General features: G+C 38.8%; 2 protein-coding genes across 3 annotated transcripts in view; one reads left to right on the plus strand and one right to left on the minus strand.

The window, feature by feature from the left end:
• Nucleotides 1–17,911, minus strand: part of Epsti1 (epithelial stromal interaction 1) — a 132,045-nt gene extending 114,134 nt beyond the window's left edge. Inside the window, exons 1-2 of one of the 2 annotated variants that reach the window (XM_076871899.1) lie at nucleotides 17,576–17,911; nucleotides 1,495–1,572 (exon numbers count right to left, since the gene is read on the minus strand). The gene's annotated coding sequence lies outside the window, so the exon portion shown is untranslated. The remainder of the gene's footprint in view (nucleotides 1–1,494; nucleotides 1,573–17,575) is intronic. The other variant, XM_076871900.1, reaches the window with a different exon arrangement.
• The window catches only part of Dnajc15 (DnaJ heat shock protein family (Hsp40) member C15), a 61,235-nt gene continuing 60,946 nt past the window's right edge, over nucleotides 17,821–18,109 (plus strand). The window contains exon 1 of the mRNA XM_076871902.1: nucleotides 17,821–18,011. Within this exon, the coding sequence (XP_076728017.1) occupies nucleotides 17,910–18,011 (102 nt within the window). The 5' untranslated portion in view covers nucleotides 17,821–17,909. The remainder of the gene's footprint in view (nucleotides 18,012–18,109) is intronic.

Genomic DNA, 18,109 nt, shown 5'->3' on the forward strand with positions numbered 1-18,109 from the left:
TTTCTAACCAGGCACTATGGCACAGCCTGTAATCTCAGCTACTCAGGAGACTAAAGCAGGAGGAAGGTGCAAGTTTGAAGCCAGCCTGAGCAAGTTAACAAGACCCTGTCTCAAAATAAAAAAACAAAAATGGCTACTGATGTACCCAGTGGTACGGCATGCCTGAGTTTACTTCCTGGTACCATAGAAACAAAACAAATAACCTGTCCTTCACAGGGACCAACGTTAGATCTTCAACATATCTTTAGGGGAGATACAATTCAACCCACAGAAGATATTCAATTTTTTTAAAAAACACTGGAGTATAAATTGTAGACACCTTGCCCATTACTCCCAAATACTTCAGTGTATAGTTCTAAAAATCAGGACACCCTTCTACATAGCCACCATAAACCAAAAAAAGAATCAAAATTGATACATATTACCATCTAACCCATGGGTTCCATTCAAATGTTGCAAATTGTCCTAATTAATCCTTTATAATTAAAAAAAAAGCAAAGTCTTCCTTTTTTCACCTATTTTAAATGTTCTAATACCAAATCTAGGACTATTTGGTTGTTGTATCTCTTTGATTTTTTTCAATCTGGGAGAGTCCCCAGTTTCTCTTGTCTCTAATGATTTTGATGGTTTTTGAAGGGTACAGTCTAGTAACTTTGCAGAGTGTCCTTTACTTTGGGTTTGTCTGATGTTTCCTCAAGACTCAAATAAAGTGATGCATTTTTGCAGGAATTCCACAGAAGAGATGCAGTGTTTTTTTCTGTATATCACATCAGGAAACTCATGATGCTGTTTTGTCCCATTATTGGCTGTGTTGACTATCGTCGCTTGGCTAAGATGGTACATGATGGGTTTCTTCACTGTGTGGTTACTGAATAATTAATAAGCAGTTGATATCCAATTTGTGGATAGATACTTTGAGGCTATGTAAATATCCAGCTCCTCATCAAACTTTTACCCACTGGTTTTAGCATCTATGGATGTTGTGAGCCTGAATCATTTATGAGTATGAAACTGTAATTTCTAACTCTATCATTCCTTGTACACCTATTAACTGGAATTCTGCTAAAAGGAAGAGATTTCCATTCCCTTGTGTATGAATTTATACAAATAGGGATTCATGAATATTTATTTTATTCAATGGGTTATGATCCATCACTAACATTATTTATTTATTTATTTATATTTTTTGGTAACAGGGATTGAAACCAGGGCACTTAACCACTGAGCCACGTTCCCAGCCCTTTTTTATTTTTTATTTTGAGAAAGGGTCTCCCTAAGTTGCTTAGGCCTCAAACCTGTGATTCTTCTGCCTCAACCTTCTGAGTTGCTGGGTCACAGGCATGTACTACTACCCCTATGAACATTATTTATTTTGATGATCACATTTGGCTTGTGAAAGTCCTTTCATGCAGTCCCTCATATCCTTTTTACATGTCCTTACTATTCTTTGAGGACTTTCTTACTTTCTGGTACAAGAAGATATTTCAGACTTACCTTATATTTTCCCTGCCTCAGACACGAAATTATCCATTTCTCCAAAGAACTGTGTTTTCTTTTAGTAAACAACAATATCTGGAAAACAAGATTTGGAAGCAAGGTATATTCATTTGTTCTGGAATGTATCTATTTTTTTATGGGCCTTTTCAGAAGACAAACCTAGGAAATATGTATTATGTATAAACACATACATGTATGATACATATGTCTCTAATACTGTATCCATGTAAATATTAATCCATAAATCATAAGCATAATATGGTAGACATAATTCTAAAGGTGGCCTCCCTAAAATTCTTGTTTCCTGGTTATTCAATCTAGCATTAAATACTACTGCAAAGACATTTTGCAAATATAATTAAACCCTAATTTTTGAATTTAAGATTATTTGGTAGGCCAAACTTATTTAGGACCTTTAAAAACACAGAGTTTCTCCAGCTGAGAGTGTCATCGAAAGAGGTCTGAAGAGATCCCAAAGAGGGGGACCTCAACTCAGGATGAAAGGGTCCTTGACAAGCAATGCAAAAAGGAATTTCAACATGTGAAAATTAGAGGCACAAGAATGAGATTTACTCAGGAAAGCAAAGAGCACGCATTCAAGGGAGAATGCAGTCTATCTCAAGCACTTTTGGCATCTCAGGCTCTTTTTACAAAGGAAATTTTGTGAGGAGTGGGCATGGAAAGGTATGTGGGGATGATATCAGTCTGGTGATCATAAGATGGTTTATGGCTGTCTGGAAGGTCTCAGTATCCTTAGGTTGACATGTTCTCCATTATTTTATCAATGGATAACACTGGGAAAATTCTCTATATTTTAATTTTTGTATCTTCTTTCACTTCACCTGTTCTAAAAATACATGTTCTAGAGGGCTAATCACCAGTACTCAGAGCAATTTTCATAAGTGGATGAATTTCCAGTAACTTAAAGATTGTGAATGAAGATTTGTAGATTTCTCAGATATTTGGGATTGACAGGCCTAGAAGTGTTGGTTTGAGGAATGACAGGTCTGCAAGGAAAACTGGCTTGGGGAGAAGAGGTATGAGGAACTTTAGCACAGGTTTTCAGATTATAGTCTCCTTTTTCTTCCTTCTGTTCTCTCTCTCTCTCTCTCTCTCTCTCTCTCTCTGTGTGTGTGTGTGTGTGTGTGTGTGTGAGTGATCATTTCATTTTTTGTATCCTACCTCAGGAGGAGAAGGGAAGTCAGAGATTTGACACATAAGTGGTTTGACAATTCGCTGCTGGCTTAAAAATGGGCAGGAGCAATGTGACAAGGAAAGCAATGGTCACAAGGAACTTAAAATGTTCCCAACTGATAGCCAAAAAGAAAACAGGGGACTGAGTCCTCCAACTTTGAGAAACTGAATTTTGCCAACAACCTGGATGAACTTGGAACAGGTTTCCACCTCCTGCTCTGAGGCTCCAGTCAAGAGACCATCCTGACAGGCACCTTGATTTTGCCCCCCTTGAATTTTGGACCTGTAAAACTATGAGCTAATAAATGGGTGTTTTTTTAAAGCCACTAAATCTTAGTTTGTTGTGGCAGCAATAGAAAATTAATAAACATTGATAAAATTATACTGGAATTTGGAATTTCCTGAGTTATATGAGAGGAGCATCTTTTATTATTCTTAATAAGCTCCTTTAGGCATACCTGAGTTTATGCTGAAGAGGTGTTCTTGGAGAATAGGGGCTGGTTGCTGGAGGAACCAATTGATTGTGATTAGGGGATTTGAATTTGCAGCCCCATTTCCTGACCTCTAAGAGAGGAGAGAAGAGGAGATGAAGATGGAGTTCATTGCCAAGGGCCAATGATTTAATCAACCATGCCTATGCAATGAAACTGCCACAAAAACCCTAACCGTGCAGTTTGGAGAACTTCAAGGCTGGTGTACACAATGAAGTTCTCGATGTACCCCAATTGCTATCTCTTTCCCTATGCAGCATCTCTTCCATTTGGCTCTCCCTTAGTTGTCCTTTATGACAAACTAGGAATAGTAAAAAGTGTCACTGATTTTTGTGTGTCATTATAGCAAATTAGTAAACCTGAAGAGGGGGTCAGGGAAACCTCTGATTTATAGCCAGTCAACCAAAAGAACAAGTGAAAACCCAAAACTTGCAATTGAGATCTGAACTAGCCACAATCTTGTGGGACTAAACTCTTAACCTGTGGGGTCTGTGCTAATTCTGTATTACTTAGTATCCGAATTGAATTGTAAGACACCGTTAATGTCTGTTGAGTTGGAGAATCAGCTGGTATGAGAGAAACTCTCACACATATGGTGTCCAAGGTGTTTTTTGTTAGAGAACATTTTTCCTTTTACAATCCTTCTGTTTAATCAGAAACATATTTCCCACCCATTTCTTCTCCTTTTAGGTGAGAGAAAAGGAAAAGGCTGGATTTGGGAAAATGTAAGACATATTACATTTTAATTATAATAGACAAAATATACAAAGAACTTGTTTTGCAGTCTAGTAGAAAAAAAACCTCCTCCCTCAACTGTAAATTTGGCCGAGAGACAAGGACAAAATAATTATATATTCACCTCTGTCTTTCAATGAAGATAGAAATAGCTTTCCATTTCAAATTTGTTTTGTTTTGTACCGCATGTGGGTTAATTAGATAAAACCATGTCATGTGCCAGATTCAATCAGCCTGAAAATAATCAGAAAACCAGGTTTGGCATTATTTGTGCTGTTTTGGCTCCAATAGACAAAAGCACAAAATGCAAATTGGCTTCAGAAAACAACATACGTGTACCGGTGCCAGCTCTTCTTTCATGGGATTATCTCTAGCTGGCACCTGAGCAGCAGATACTGCTCTGGGTGACCATTACACAAATCTACATGATGTAGATGCCCATTTCCCTCCATTAGACAGTGGACACCTCCATGAAGGGCACTTGTTTTATTGCCTTTGACACAGGCTAAAACTAGCTTGACAGTGGCTGTCAGTCAACTGAAATTACATGTGGAAGTTCTAAAATGAATGCACGTTTTTGTTTGCTTTATACCCTCATGCCTTCCATTAGGTTCATTTCTTATTGTTTTCATTGCCTGTAAAATTAAAAATAAATCCCTGAAACCTCAACAATCTGTCCTTGTTATAGGTAGTTCAGAGAAATATGAAAGGAAAAAGGCCGGGAGTTTACCATCTTTGTACTTTAATGTGGTACCAGTAGTGTCCTAATGAATAAACTAGCTCATATTTTAGCAAATATCCAAGTAATCATAAGGCAAAAAATAGTTTTTTAAAAAATCTAATGAATGATGATAAAATCTAGGTGAGTTAGTTTTTTCTTTTTGTTATATAAACTATCTGACTTCAATACACAGAGGACTAGGATTACACATGTTTCTTTTACTTTTTTAAAAGAATATTTCCTGGAATATTCTAGAAAGGGAAATGGGTGGTGATCATTATCTCTCTAGTGTGACTGAAATGCCTCTTGTTCAGATCTCCAGTGACAACCTAGTTGATAAATCTAATGGGAAAATTTTATCCTGATCCTACTTGATTCCCTTGTGGATTCATGAGGTTTGTTACTATTACATCCTTTTTGAAACTTGCTTGGTTTCTGTGACATCCCACAAAACCCAGCTTCTTTTATTTCTCTGGCTTCTTATTTGTAGTTTCTGTTGCCCTGACCCCCACTGTTTACTCATTTAGTCTTGGGGTCCTGAGGTCCATATGGTCTATTCCTCACTATTTTAGGATTAGACAATATTTATTGTTATGAGCTCAATAGTCACCAGTTGAAGACCTCTAAGAATCAGTTTGGAGTCTCCTCTTTTCCTTATCTTCCTAGTTGCCCAATCCTGTCTTCTTAATACCGTGTGTGTGTGTGTGTGTGTGTTGGGGGCAGTACTGGGTATTGAACCCAGAGGTGCTTTACCACTGGGCTACATCTCCAGTCCTCTTTATTTTTTATGTTGCTTAGGACCTTGCTGAGGCTAGCCTCAAACTTGTAATCGTTCTGCCTCATCCTTCCAAGCCATTGGAATTACAGGTGTGCATCACCACACCCAGCTTGATGCCATCAAGTTCACCTGTGTTGGTCAGCTTTCTATCACTATGACAAAATAATTGAGAGAATCAACTTAAAAGGAAGAAAAGTTTAGTTTGGTTCATGTTTTCATAGGTTTTGATTCAAGGTTGCTTTGCCCTGTTGCTTTGTGCCTATGGTAACATGGTATATCAAAGCAGTATTGCAGTGTGGAAGAAATTGTTCACCTCACTGCAGCCAAGAAGCAAAGAAAGAAAGGAGGATGGGTCAGAGTCTCCATGTCTCCTTTGGAAGCATCTCCCAGTAAGCTCACTTCCTTCCACTAGCCCCCCACTCTTAAAGGTTCCACCATCTCCTGATAATACTATGGACTGGGGACAGATTTTCAACACATTGGTCTTGGAGGGACATTTAAGACCCAAACTATAGCAATCTACTTGCATCACTTAGCACACTTTGGTTGCAAATGCAGAAAACACAATTAACATGTGACTTAAAAATAAGGTAAGAGTTTCTTAGCAGTTATTGGCATTTCAAAAGGCCCCAAGGGATTTTTCTTGGTTAAATGAGATGTGTGGTATAATCATCTACAGCTGGGTGTGAACTTCATTTAGATCTGAACATGAGCAACTTCTCTATTCACAAGTTTTGTAGCAATCAAGGTAATTGGGATATGAACTGGGTATTAGATGATACAACAGTTTATCAATGACATAGTTAAGTGTAACAGTGGGTGTGGGAAATGTCCATATGTAGCAGGAAATGTCTTTAAATTACTTTGTTAGGAAAAAGAAAATAGATGAAGCATTGTGGTATATAAAATCTACGATTGATGAGTCTGGATTTGGGGGGTGTATAGATTCATTATGTTATGAGGGGATCCAAGATGGTGGGCCAGAGGGAGGCAGCATTCTGTGGAGCTCTATGACCCAGGTCTCAACTAGTAGGAATACTGCTTCTCTGAGAGTGATAGAGGACCCCTACGCAGCTGCTGTCATGCAGAAATCACCAGCGCTATGGCCATCTGCAGGGCTCCAGGCCTCTGCATTAGAGCAGGACTCCTGGCTCCTGACACTCAACTCCTCACTACTAGCCCACACAGGGCTTGCGAGCCCCTTAGCAGGCTTACTGCATCAGCACTGGTGCAGAACTCCCAGACATGGCTCTGCTCCCACGCAGGGCACTCAGCTGCTACCCACCCACAGGAACTCTGGCCACCATTCCCCTGTGCACTCCCATCTACCAATGTGGTGCTTCCCAGTTGCCTCCATCTTGCAACTTGGCAGCTACAGCCATGGTCGCCTATGCGTGGTAGTCTGCCTGCACCTGGGGACATCCCCACAGGCGCTGAAGACAGCCCAAAACCACCATATTGCATACCACAGAGCTCATCTCTGAACCTATTGTACAACACCATCGCCCCGCTCCCCCACCCAACCTGACACCCTGGTACTAGAAGTACCATGCCTCTATCTTGGGACACCTTCCTTGCCATCTTTGGTGGGGGTAGCTTCCATATTGGAACTCCAGCTGGCCAGGTACTTGTTTCCAACTCCACCTTCTCCCCAGTGGCTGGTAACCCTGCACAGTAACTGCCCAACACAAAACAGCCCTCAGTGGGGTGAGTTCGCAGTGTAATCAGGGCACTGCCCACGGGAGGCCCTTTGAGAGAGTTCCCTTAATTGGGAACTAGTAAGGGAGAGGGAGAAGGTTCAACAGTTTGGAGACTAACAGAGAGACCAGGAACTGGGAAATCTTCAGACAAGAGAGGAGATAGGACCGGGAGCTTAAGTCATACGAGTGGACCCAAAAAAGAGACTCTTGAGGTGCAGTCTCCCTGCAGGGACTGGTGGGTGCCATTCTTCACTTCCAGGCACCTTGCACCAAGACCAGTCTTCCCACCCTGATTATCTTCACCATCCTGAGGGCAAAGATACCAAACAACCCTACCTGTTGGATGAGAAGGGAAGTAAGAAAGATACTGATCTCCAACCAAAACAATTAACAATCCTATTTCTTCCTTTTTTTCTCTCTCTCTTTTTCTTCTCCCCTGCTATTCTCCTGCCCTTATATCCCCAACATATGTGAAACCAAGTCCTTTGCATAAGTTAGGATTTTGAGGACAGGGACATCTGAATAGTATGTTATAGTTGTGCTGTATATGCCTTCTCCTCCTCCAATTTTTACTATTTTAACATTCTTTATTTTCCTCAATACATATGTGTGTTTGTTTTATGTACTCTAGAAAGTGTACTCTAGTGTATTCCCACATACTGGTCTACCCCAAATTACTTCCTGTCTATTCTTCTACTACCCCTCTTCATTAGATTTCTCTTTCACACTTCCTAAGATATACTAACTCTATATCCTCACATCCAGCCTCCTCAGCACATTATCCTACACCTCACCTGCAAGGAGTTTCTATCTTCATATCAAATAAAGTAGATTTCAAGCTAAAGTTAATCAAAAAGAATAAAGAAGGACACTACAAACTGCTCAAGGGAACCATACACCAACAAGACATAACAATTATAAATAATATGCCTCAAGCAATGGAGCATCTATGCTCATCAAACAAATTCTTCTCAAGTTCAAGAGTCAAATTGACCACAACACAATAATCTTGGGTGACTTTAACACATCTCTCTCACCACTGGATAGATCTCCCAAACAAAAGCTGAACAAAGAACCTATAGAATTCAATAATACAATCAATAACTTAGACTTAACTGACATAAATAGAATATTTCATCCTTCAACAAGTATACTTTCTTCTCAGCAGCACATGGGTCCTTCCCTAAAATAGACCATATATTATCCCACAAAGTAACTCTTAGCAAATACAAAAAAGTAGAGATACTACCCTGCATTTTATCAGATCATAATGGAATGAAATTAGAAATCAATGACAAAACAAAAAAATAAAAATTACTCCAACACCTGGAGACTAAGTAATATGCTACTGATTGAACAATGGGTTGCAAAAGACATCAAGGAGGAAATTAAAAAATTCTTAGAGGTAAATGAGAACACTGACACAACATATTGAAATCTCTGGGACACTATGAAAGCAGTACTAAGAGGAAAGTTCATTCCATGGAGTTCATTCCTTAAAAGAAGAAAAAGTCAACAAATAAATGACCTAACATTACATTTTAAAGCCTATAGAAAGAAGAACAAATCAACACCAAATGCAGTAGTAGAAGACAGGAAATAATTAGAATTAGAGCTGAAATCAATGAAATTGATACTAAAGAAACAATTGAAAAAATTGACAAAACAAAAAGTTAATTCTTTGAAAAAATAAATAAAATTGACCGACCCTTAGCCATGTTAATGAAGAGAAGGAGAGAAAAAACTCAAATTACTAACATACATGATGAAAAAGGTAATATCACAATAGACACTTCAGAAATACAAACGATAATTAGAAATTATTTTGAAAACTTGTACTCCAATAAAATAAAAGATATCAAAGGCATCAACAAGTTGCTAGAGTCATATAATTTGCCCAAATTGAATCAGGAAGATATAAACAATTTAAACAGATCAATTTCATGTGACAAAATAGAAGATGCCATAAAAAGTCTACCAATAAAGAAAAGCCCAGGATTGGATGGATACATAGCTGAGTTCTACAAAACCTTTAAGGAAGAACTAATACCAGTACTCTTCAATTTATTTCAGGAAATGGAAAAAGAGGCAGCACTTCCAAACTCATTCTATGAGGCCAATATCACCCTGATTTCAAAACCAGACAAAGACACATAAAAGAAAGAAAATTTCAGACCAACATATCTAATAAACATAGATGCAAAAAATCTAAATAAAATCCTGGCAAATAGAATACAAAAATACATCAAAAAGATAGTGCACCATGATCAAATGGGATTCATCCTAGGGATGCAAGTTTGGTTCAACATAAGGAAGTCAATAAATGTAATTTATGCCATCAATAGACTTAAAGATAAGAATCATAAGATCATCTCAATAGATGAAGAAAATGCATTTGACAAAATACAGCACCTCTTCATGTTCAAAACACTAGAAAAACTAGGGATAACAGGATCATATCTCAACATCATAAAGGCTATCTATGCTAAGCTCCAAGCCAACATCATTCTAAATGGAGAAAAACTGAAGGCATTCCCTCTAAATACTGGAACAAGACAGGGATGCCCTCTTTCACCACTTCTATTCAACATAGTTCTTGAAACACTGGCTAGAGCAATTAGACAAAATAAATCAAAGGGATACACGTAGGAAAACAAGAACTCAAATTGGCACTATTTGCTGATGATATGATTCTTTACCTAGAAGACCCTAAAAGTTCCACCAGAACACTTCTAGAACTAGTAAATGAATTCAGCAAAGTGGCAGGATCTAAAATCAATACCCATAAATCAAAGGTATTTCTGTATATCAGAGACAAATCCCCAGAAAGGGAAATGAGGAAAACTACCCCGTTCTCAATAGCCTCAAAATAAAATTAAGTTAATTCCCATGTATTTTATTTTATTTTATTTTATTTATTAACTTAATGAAAGAAGTGAAAGATCTATATAAAAGAAAATTACAGACTCCTAAAGAAAGAAGTCAAATAAGACCTTAGAAGATGAAAAGATCTACCTTACTCTTGCATAGGCAGAATTAATATTACCAAAATGGCCATACTACCAAAAGCACTATACAGATTTAATGCAATTCCAATCAAAATCCCAATGACATTTCTCATAGAAATAGAAAAAGCAGTCATGAAATTCATCTGGGAAAATAAGAGACCCAGAATAGCTAAAGCAATAAGCTAAGGAGCAGGAAGAGTGAAACAGGTTGCATCACTATACCAGACCTTAAACTATACTACAGAGTAATAGTAACATAAACAGCATAGTATTGGCACCAAAATAGACTGGTAGACCAATGGTACTGAATAGAGGACACACAGACTAACCCACAAAATTACAATTATCTTATATTAGACAAAGGCTCCAAAAACATATATTCAAGAAAAGATAGCCTCTTCAACAAATGGTGCTGGAAAAACTAGAAATCTATATGCAACAAAATGAAATTAAACCCCTATCTCTAATCGTGCACAAAAACTCAACTGGATCAAGGACCAAGGAATTAATCCAGAGACCCTGCATCTAATAGAAGAAAAAATAGGCCCTAATCTCCATCATGTTGAATTAGGCCCCAACTTACTTAACAAGGCAATTAAAATTAAGAATTAATAAATGGGATGGATTCAAACTAAAAAGTTTCTTCTCAGCAAAAGAGGTAAATAGAGAGCCTACATCTTAGGAGAAAATTTTTACCCCTCACACATCAGACAGAGAATTAATCTGTAGGGTATATAAAGAACTCAAAAATCATAACACCAAAAACAAACAAACAAACAAACAAGAAACCCCAAATAACCCAATCAATAAATGGGCCAAGAGCCTGAACAGATACCTCTCAGAAGATGATATACAATAAATCAACAAATATATGAAAAAATGCACACATCATCTTTAGCAATTAGAGAAATGCAAATCAAAACTACTCTGATTTCATCTCACTCCAATAGCAGCTATCAAGAATACAAACAACAATAAGTGTTGGTGAGGATGTGGGGAAATAGACACACTCATGCATTGGTGATGGGATTACAAATTGGTTCAACCATTATGAAAGGCAATATGGAGATTCCTTGGAAAACTGGGAATGTAACCACCATTTGACCCAGGAAACCCCTTCCCTGATCTATACCCAAAGGACTTAAAAATAGCATACTACAGGGAGAGCCACATCAATGTTTATAGCAGCACAATTCACAATAGCTGAATTGTGCAACCAACCTAGATGCACTTCAGTGGTATATAGGTATGTGGTATATATACACAATAGTATATTATTCGGCAATAAAAGAGAATAAAATCATGTCATTTGCATGTAAATGGATGGAGTTAGAATATATAATTGTAAGTGATGTAAGCCAATTTCAAAAAAACCATATGCTGAATTTTCTGATATAAGAAGGCTGATTCATTGTGGGGTAGGGAGGGGGAGCATGGGGGGAATAGCCAAACTCTAGATAGGGCAAAGGGGTGGGAGGGGAAGGGAGGGGGCATGGGGTTAGAAATGATGCTGGAATGAGATGGACATCATTATCCAAAGTACATATATGATGACACGAATGGTGTGAATATACTTTGTATACAACCAGAGATATGAAAAATTGTGCTTTATATGTGTAATATGAATTGTAATGCATTCTGCTGCCATATATAACAAATTAGAATTTAAAAATTTTAAAAGAATTTTTCATTATGTTATTTGTTGTAATTTTTAAATGCTTAAACCTTAAAGTACAAAATTAAAGGGAGTTTTTCCCGTATAACTAAAATGTTTAGAGATGGGGTCAACTTTGTGTGACACTTTGTGTAATAGCAAGGAGTATCACCAAGGATCCAGATTCTTTTTAATTTATTCCTGGCTTTCAGTGTTTGCTTCATCGTAAAACTATCTCTTTTGAATGGTAGGGGATCACATATGCTGGCTTGATGAACAGTCCCTGTTACATATATTTTCCTAAAAGAATTATTTATAGTCTGATTTTTCCCCTTAATTGTAAACTTGTTTTTGATGATAAATGAATCTGTCACTTTAGTTCATGGTTGTCTAGCAACTGCCAACCACAGTTAGGGCTTCATGCTTCTTTTTTCATGTCCAGCTAAAGAGAGAAGAAGCTGCTTTTTCAGAAGCATTCAGTAAACCTTTTCTGTACTCCCTATATCCCAGAAGGGCAAAGTGTCCATCCATGGACAAACATCATGTCTAGAGTGATGGTGTGCATTGGTTGGCTTAGGTCAATCAGAGCCTACTCAGAGGTTAAGTGGTACAATCAATGCTAAGCTCCAGGTTGGCAGTAGTCAACGGGAGTTGAATGTGAGGAAGAAACCAATAAGAGTCACTATACTCTTCCATGTTCCCTGTCACTGCTCTGGTTCAGGTCTCTTACTTAGACAATGATGGTAACTTTATTGCTGATCTTCCTCCTTAGTTTGGGCCCATCACTACAGTACTACTAGAATGATCTTCCTAGTATGTAGATCTGATCATGTCACTATTGGATTCAACATCTTTTTGATGTCCTGTCTTTACTTATAAAATAAAATTCTGAATGCCTTTGCTTATTATATAAAGCTGTTCAATATCTGGCCTTTGGTTATCTGTTCACCTTCATCCATCTTGATTCTCTTCTTTACAATTCAAGGTTTAGCAAAACTGAAAGATGCATAGTACTGTTCTCACACATTGCTTTCTCGAACCTCCCTCCAAGCCTGCCTCATTCTCACCAGTGAAGCAAACCTGTGTCATCCTTCCATTATCATCTGAGTGCCAGTTTTCTCACTCCTCCTTTAAGCATCCCAGACACCTTCTCCTTTGTGCCCACTGTAATCCAGACTCTTCCCTAACCAGTGGTTGGTGAGTTAATTGAAAAAAAATTAAAAAGTTAAATATGTTTATAATACTAAATCAAATATCATTTTTATCAGTATGTATAAATCAATTTCTCAAGTTTTTTTTTCATTATCTTCTCCAAAGAGGTTTTTTGTTTGTTTGTTTGTTGTTGTTTAGGGTACTAGGGATATGAACCCACCCAGGGCCTTGTGCATGCAAGGCAAGCATTCTACCAACTGAGCTATATCCCCAGCCCTCCAAAGAGGTTTTTTTAAGACATTTTTTCCCTAATGTCTTCCTACCTCCATAACACTTTAATACATAAAACAGTGTGTATTACTACCTCAGATACATTGTCTATCTATTCATGTAATCTATATTTGCAGGGTCAAAGAATTTTATGTGGATGTGGGTCCTCTGATTCAGTTTTGCCCTCTTCTGAAATCAAAACCCCTCCTCTAGGATTCCTAATTAGGATTTATTTAAAATGAAGAAGGAACAAGGGCAAACTGAATGTAGAATCAGATTCAATTTTTGTGATTTCCTTCCCATGTCCGCCTATGCCACAGCTTTCTTTTTCAATGACTCGATTTTATCAAGCCTTTCCAAGATATTTGATTTCATTTTTATACTAACTCCCACACATACAGTTTATCACTACTCAATGTTACATCAAATTTTATAATTTCAAATTTTATAATGTTCAACTGCTGGTGGAGGTGGGATGATAAGAAGAAAAATAAATCAGTGAAAGAAGTAGTATAAAGAAAATAGTAACTGTTACTTTAGTAGAACTTCTGAGAGGGCTGGGGTGGTGGCTCAGTGGTAACTGAGCACTTGCTAGCATATGTGAGGCACTGGGTTTGATTCTCAGCACCACATATAAATAAATAAATAAAGGTCCATTGACAACTAAAAAAAAAAAAATCTAAAAAAAGAACTTACTGAGATCAGGCACTGTTCCAACAGCTTACAAAGTCAACTCATTTAACCTTCACAAGGGAGGTTTTATTTTTTACTTTTGACTGATAAGGAAACTGAGGCTCCTTGAGTTTTTTTTTTTATTTGCTAAAACAGCAAAATATTAAAACATTTTTAAAACCAGTGACTCGGGAAGCTGAGTCAAGAGGGAAGCTGAGTCAAGAGCCAAAAAAACTGATTTGTATATGATGTTAAAAAATAATATTTAATGTTGTAGTGGCAACCCCCTCCTCCACAGAAAAATTTAATTAAGTTTCTCCAGAGACCCTTGCCATAATTTTTCTTAGACTCTCAGCAAAAAAAGAATTTTCAGGTGGTGGGGGGTGTGCTTGCCGAAGTAGAGACCATAAGAAAGACTAGCCCAAGGCCTTCACAGAGGCATTGGCCAGGAAGCCAGCAACAAGAAAGGAGGAGGAGAACTCTTCCTTTTCATGGCACTGATTTTTCAGAGATTGTCCTTGGCCTGAATCGGTTGCCCAGAACAGTAGGAAAAAAAAAAAAAACCCTACTGTTATGTGTCCCTCTGTGGATTGTGAGCCTTTGAGCCCCTCTCCCTTCATTCTGGGTATAAAGTTCTAAAACTTTCTGAACTCAGGGTTCAGAGGGATTGATTGACTGTGGTGAAAGCCTGCCTTCTGAACCAGCCAATAAACTGCTTCCTGCTAATTCTTCATTGTCCAGACTCCTCTACCCCCACAACCATGTATTATTAGTATTATGAACCCTCACAAGTTCAAAGTCAATCTTGACAACTTAGTGAGACCCTGTCTCAAAATAAAAAATTTAAAAGGGATTGGAGATGTAGCTCAGTGGTTAGAGTGCCTCTAGTTTCAAGTCCTAGAACCACAATAAATAATAAATACTTTTTCACGTTTTTTATTTAATAAAATCTATTGAACATAATATAATCTGTCTTTGAGACGAAACAACTTTGAAATGGTACAATTAATAAAAATAAGCCAATAAAAATTTAATAGGGCCTCCCCTTTGAATTTCACAAAAAGCATTTGTCCTCATTCTCAAGGAACCAGAAAAGTGAGTGTAGCTAAATTAGGGAGAGATCCTTTTAGACTTCATTGCTCTTTTGTCTATCTTCTCTTTGCTAGTAAAGGTGAGCCTATCAAAGAACCAAAGATTAAGGGATAAGATTTGTGGAGGAGATTTTCTTTAAAAATGGGCTACTTCTGTAAGATACCTGAGGCTGCAGTAGAATGGGGTCAGAGAAGTTGAGAAGCAGCCAACAATAACTCTGACCTCTCAGCTAGGGGTCTGACCTGAGATTCAACCCTGCTGAGCCCACCTTCTGACTCTGACCTTGCTATTCTCTCTGAAGCTTATTTCTCTCTGTTATGGGGAGACACCTCAGAAAGCACTCTAAGTCCAAATTTCAAATCAAAAGAGATCTTTATTTATCGGGCCAGGGATTGTCACCCACCCCAGAGACTCAAGCTCTGTGGGAGGATAGCAGCTTCTTGGTCCACCCAAAGAGAATATAAGCACAAAAACCACAATTCAGTGACTTGCTTATCGTCATTTAAGCTAGCCAATTAGAGAAATTAAAATATTAATAAGTGGGACTTGTGGGCTCTAGGCAGGACTGGAATTTTCCAGTCAGCAAGCAAGCAATAAATGGAAGCTAAAAAATCATTTGCTTTGTACTTCAGTTGACCACAGTCCTGGGTTCAAGCAAGTGCTAGACACTCGCATCCTGAATTTTGGAGTGGGTCAGTGGGGCAAGAAGACCCACAAGGGCCTTCACTCCCAGGATGTAGCTCACCATAACCACCACTGCATCCTGAGTAGGGTAAATTTGTGGGGTACAAAGTACAGAAAGTCAATTTTTTAATAGGAAAACAAATTTTCTAATAGGAAAACAGCTTTCATTTCAGTTTGTCAGAAATAGCTCTTGTAACAGTTTTTTATAGAAGGTAGCAAAATGGAGTCTTAGGCCTATCTATGACAGTTTCTGCTTTATAATTCTTATCTCACTTATCAAAGTCTTATATCTATAATCTAGATTTTTTACTAATGTATAAACTATAATTTACATTCTTATTGATTGTATTTATCACCACAACATCCCTTTCCCCTTTTCTTGGTTTTTTTTTTTGGGGGGGGAACTTCCCCCCAATTCTTGAGCAAGGGCAACTGGGGTGGGGGGGAGCTACGGTTCACCTGGGTCTGATCTAATTGCTCATTTGCTCTAGGACAGAAGCCTGACTGCTAGGACCCAGCTGCTAGGGTATGTCATAAACCTCTGACAGACTATAAACTCCAAGGACCCAGAGACCTTATTTGTTTGCCTTGATGTTAAAGGCCCAATATCCAGCATTGCCTGAGACCTAACAGATGCTCGATATTTATTGACTGAATGAATAAATGACCTGGAGGCCCCAATATAATTCATCTGATTTATTTACCAGTATCCTTCATAGTTAGGAATTGGTTTAATAAAAATTAATTTCTGTAATAAGATTATGTCTCTGAAGATCCTTGGAATACTTTTAACACAGTCCTACATGACACCTTTTTCATTTCTTTGTGTTTGTTTCTAGCTGAAATTTCTGACATCTTTACTGACCATTTCAATGGCTGAACCTCTACCAAATCTTCTCTGACAACCCCTCTAAAAGTAGCCATTTCCTCCTCTAAACTCCAACACTGCAGTTGTTGCTTCCATTTTCCCATTCCCTTCTTTTCTTTTTTTCTGGGGGGTGGGGTGGGAGGATTCTGGGGATTGAAACCAAGGGCCCTCTACTACTGAGCTACATCTCCAGTCCTTTTTGTTTTTATTTTGAGACAGTCTCACTTAAGTTATTCAGGCGGGCATTGAACTTGTGATCCTCCTGCCTCAGTCCAAGTAGCCCTTTTCCTTTTTTACCCTTACAACTTCTCTGAGTCAGAATGTTGGACAAATGTTCTTCCCCTCCTACAGATAAAGAGATTTGGAGAGGTTAATGAGCATTTTTAGGAACACAAAACCTAAAAAAGAGGAACCACATGCTAATGCCCTCTCCAGGTCTCAGTACTGCTGAACAATGCATATGCTTAAGTCTGGGGCAGACAAAGGTCCAGTCAGAAAGGGCAATTATCCGAAAGGGTATTATCAGGGTGTAAATGTTATCTTCCCTATTAAATTGTGAAATCCTCCACGCCCTAACTTCTTAGAAGTTATAATAATATTAACTACATTCAGAAATGAATGACACTTAAAACCTTTAATTCAGGAATAAGGGGGGGGGGGGGAAGACTTCTCCTTAGCTGATTTTGCACTAAAGGGCTAACGTGTTAAGTTGGTATAGGGGCTGGGAACACCATACAAGCTTCAAATGTTGCTTAATTATTTATCCAAAAAGCTTGACTTTAAAGTTAATAATACAGCAGGTCTTTCTCCATCCAAGTAAGCACAAAACTGGTAGGGAGTGAGATTTATGTACTCGCTTACCAGCTTCTTCTAATTTCACCATAAATGCAGCCATCCATTTATGGGAGTGGAGTAAGCTAACTGCCTCCTCCTGGGTGGGAGAACCGTGGCATTAAACAGAAGTGTGACCAGTTGCGGGTAGGAAGAAAGGCAGGCGCCACTCTCGGGCCCTACAGGTGGGCTTCCTGTCTCCTGGCCCAGACATCCCACTAGACCCACCTCAGATCACAGGTCGGAAGCCCAGACCTTGCGGCGACCTAGGGCGGCGGGCACCATGCAGTGTCCCAGGTGCCCCAGTGTTGCCTTTGGTCCTGAAGATCTGAAACAAACAAAAAGCCTACACGTTCCGGAACCCTCCCCTCAGAGTATGACCCTGTCTCTGATAGGGACAGAGTGGCCGGAAGGGAAGTGGGAACTTGCTTTACTGTTCCTCTTTCACCAACTTGGCCAATGAAGAAGCCACTAAAATCGCGAAATTAACCAGTCTGACTAGTTTGTCCCTGCGGCCGCCTCGTAGACGGCGGCCCAGCGCGTTTCCCGGGACCACATCGCCATGGCTGCCGGCGGTGGCGTCGCTTCCAGCGAAACGCTGCGTTACGCCGAGTACTCGCAGCCGACGGGGAAACTGCCGGACGCCGAACTCGACCACCGGCTGGTGAGTCCGACCACGCCCGTGCGGCTCTGTACCCTTTGCGACTTTGTACTCCCCGCGTCCTTTCTCTGTCCCACTCCGGCCGCTCATCTGTTAGGCGG

The sequence above is a fragment of the Callospermophilus lateralis genome, chromosome 12, assembly GCF_048772815.1.
Source record: "Callospermophilus lateralis isolate mCalLat2 chromosome 12, mCalLat2.hap1, whole genome shotgun sequence".
Classification (NCBI taxonomy): Eukaryota; Metazoa; Chordata; class Mammalia; order Rodentia; family Sciuridae; genus Callospermophilus; species Callospermophilus lateralis.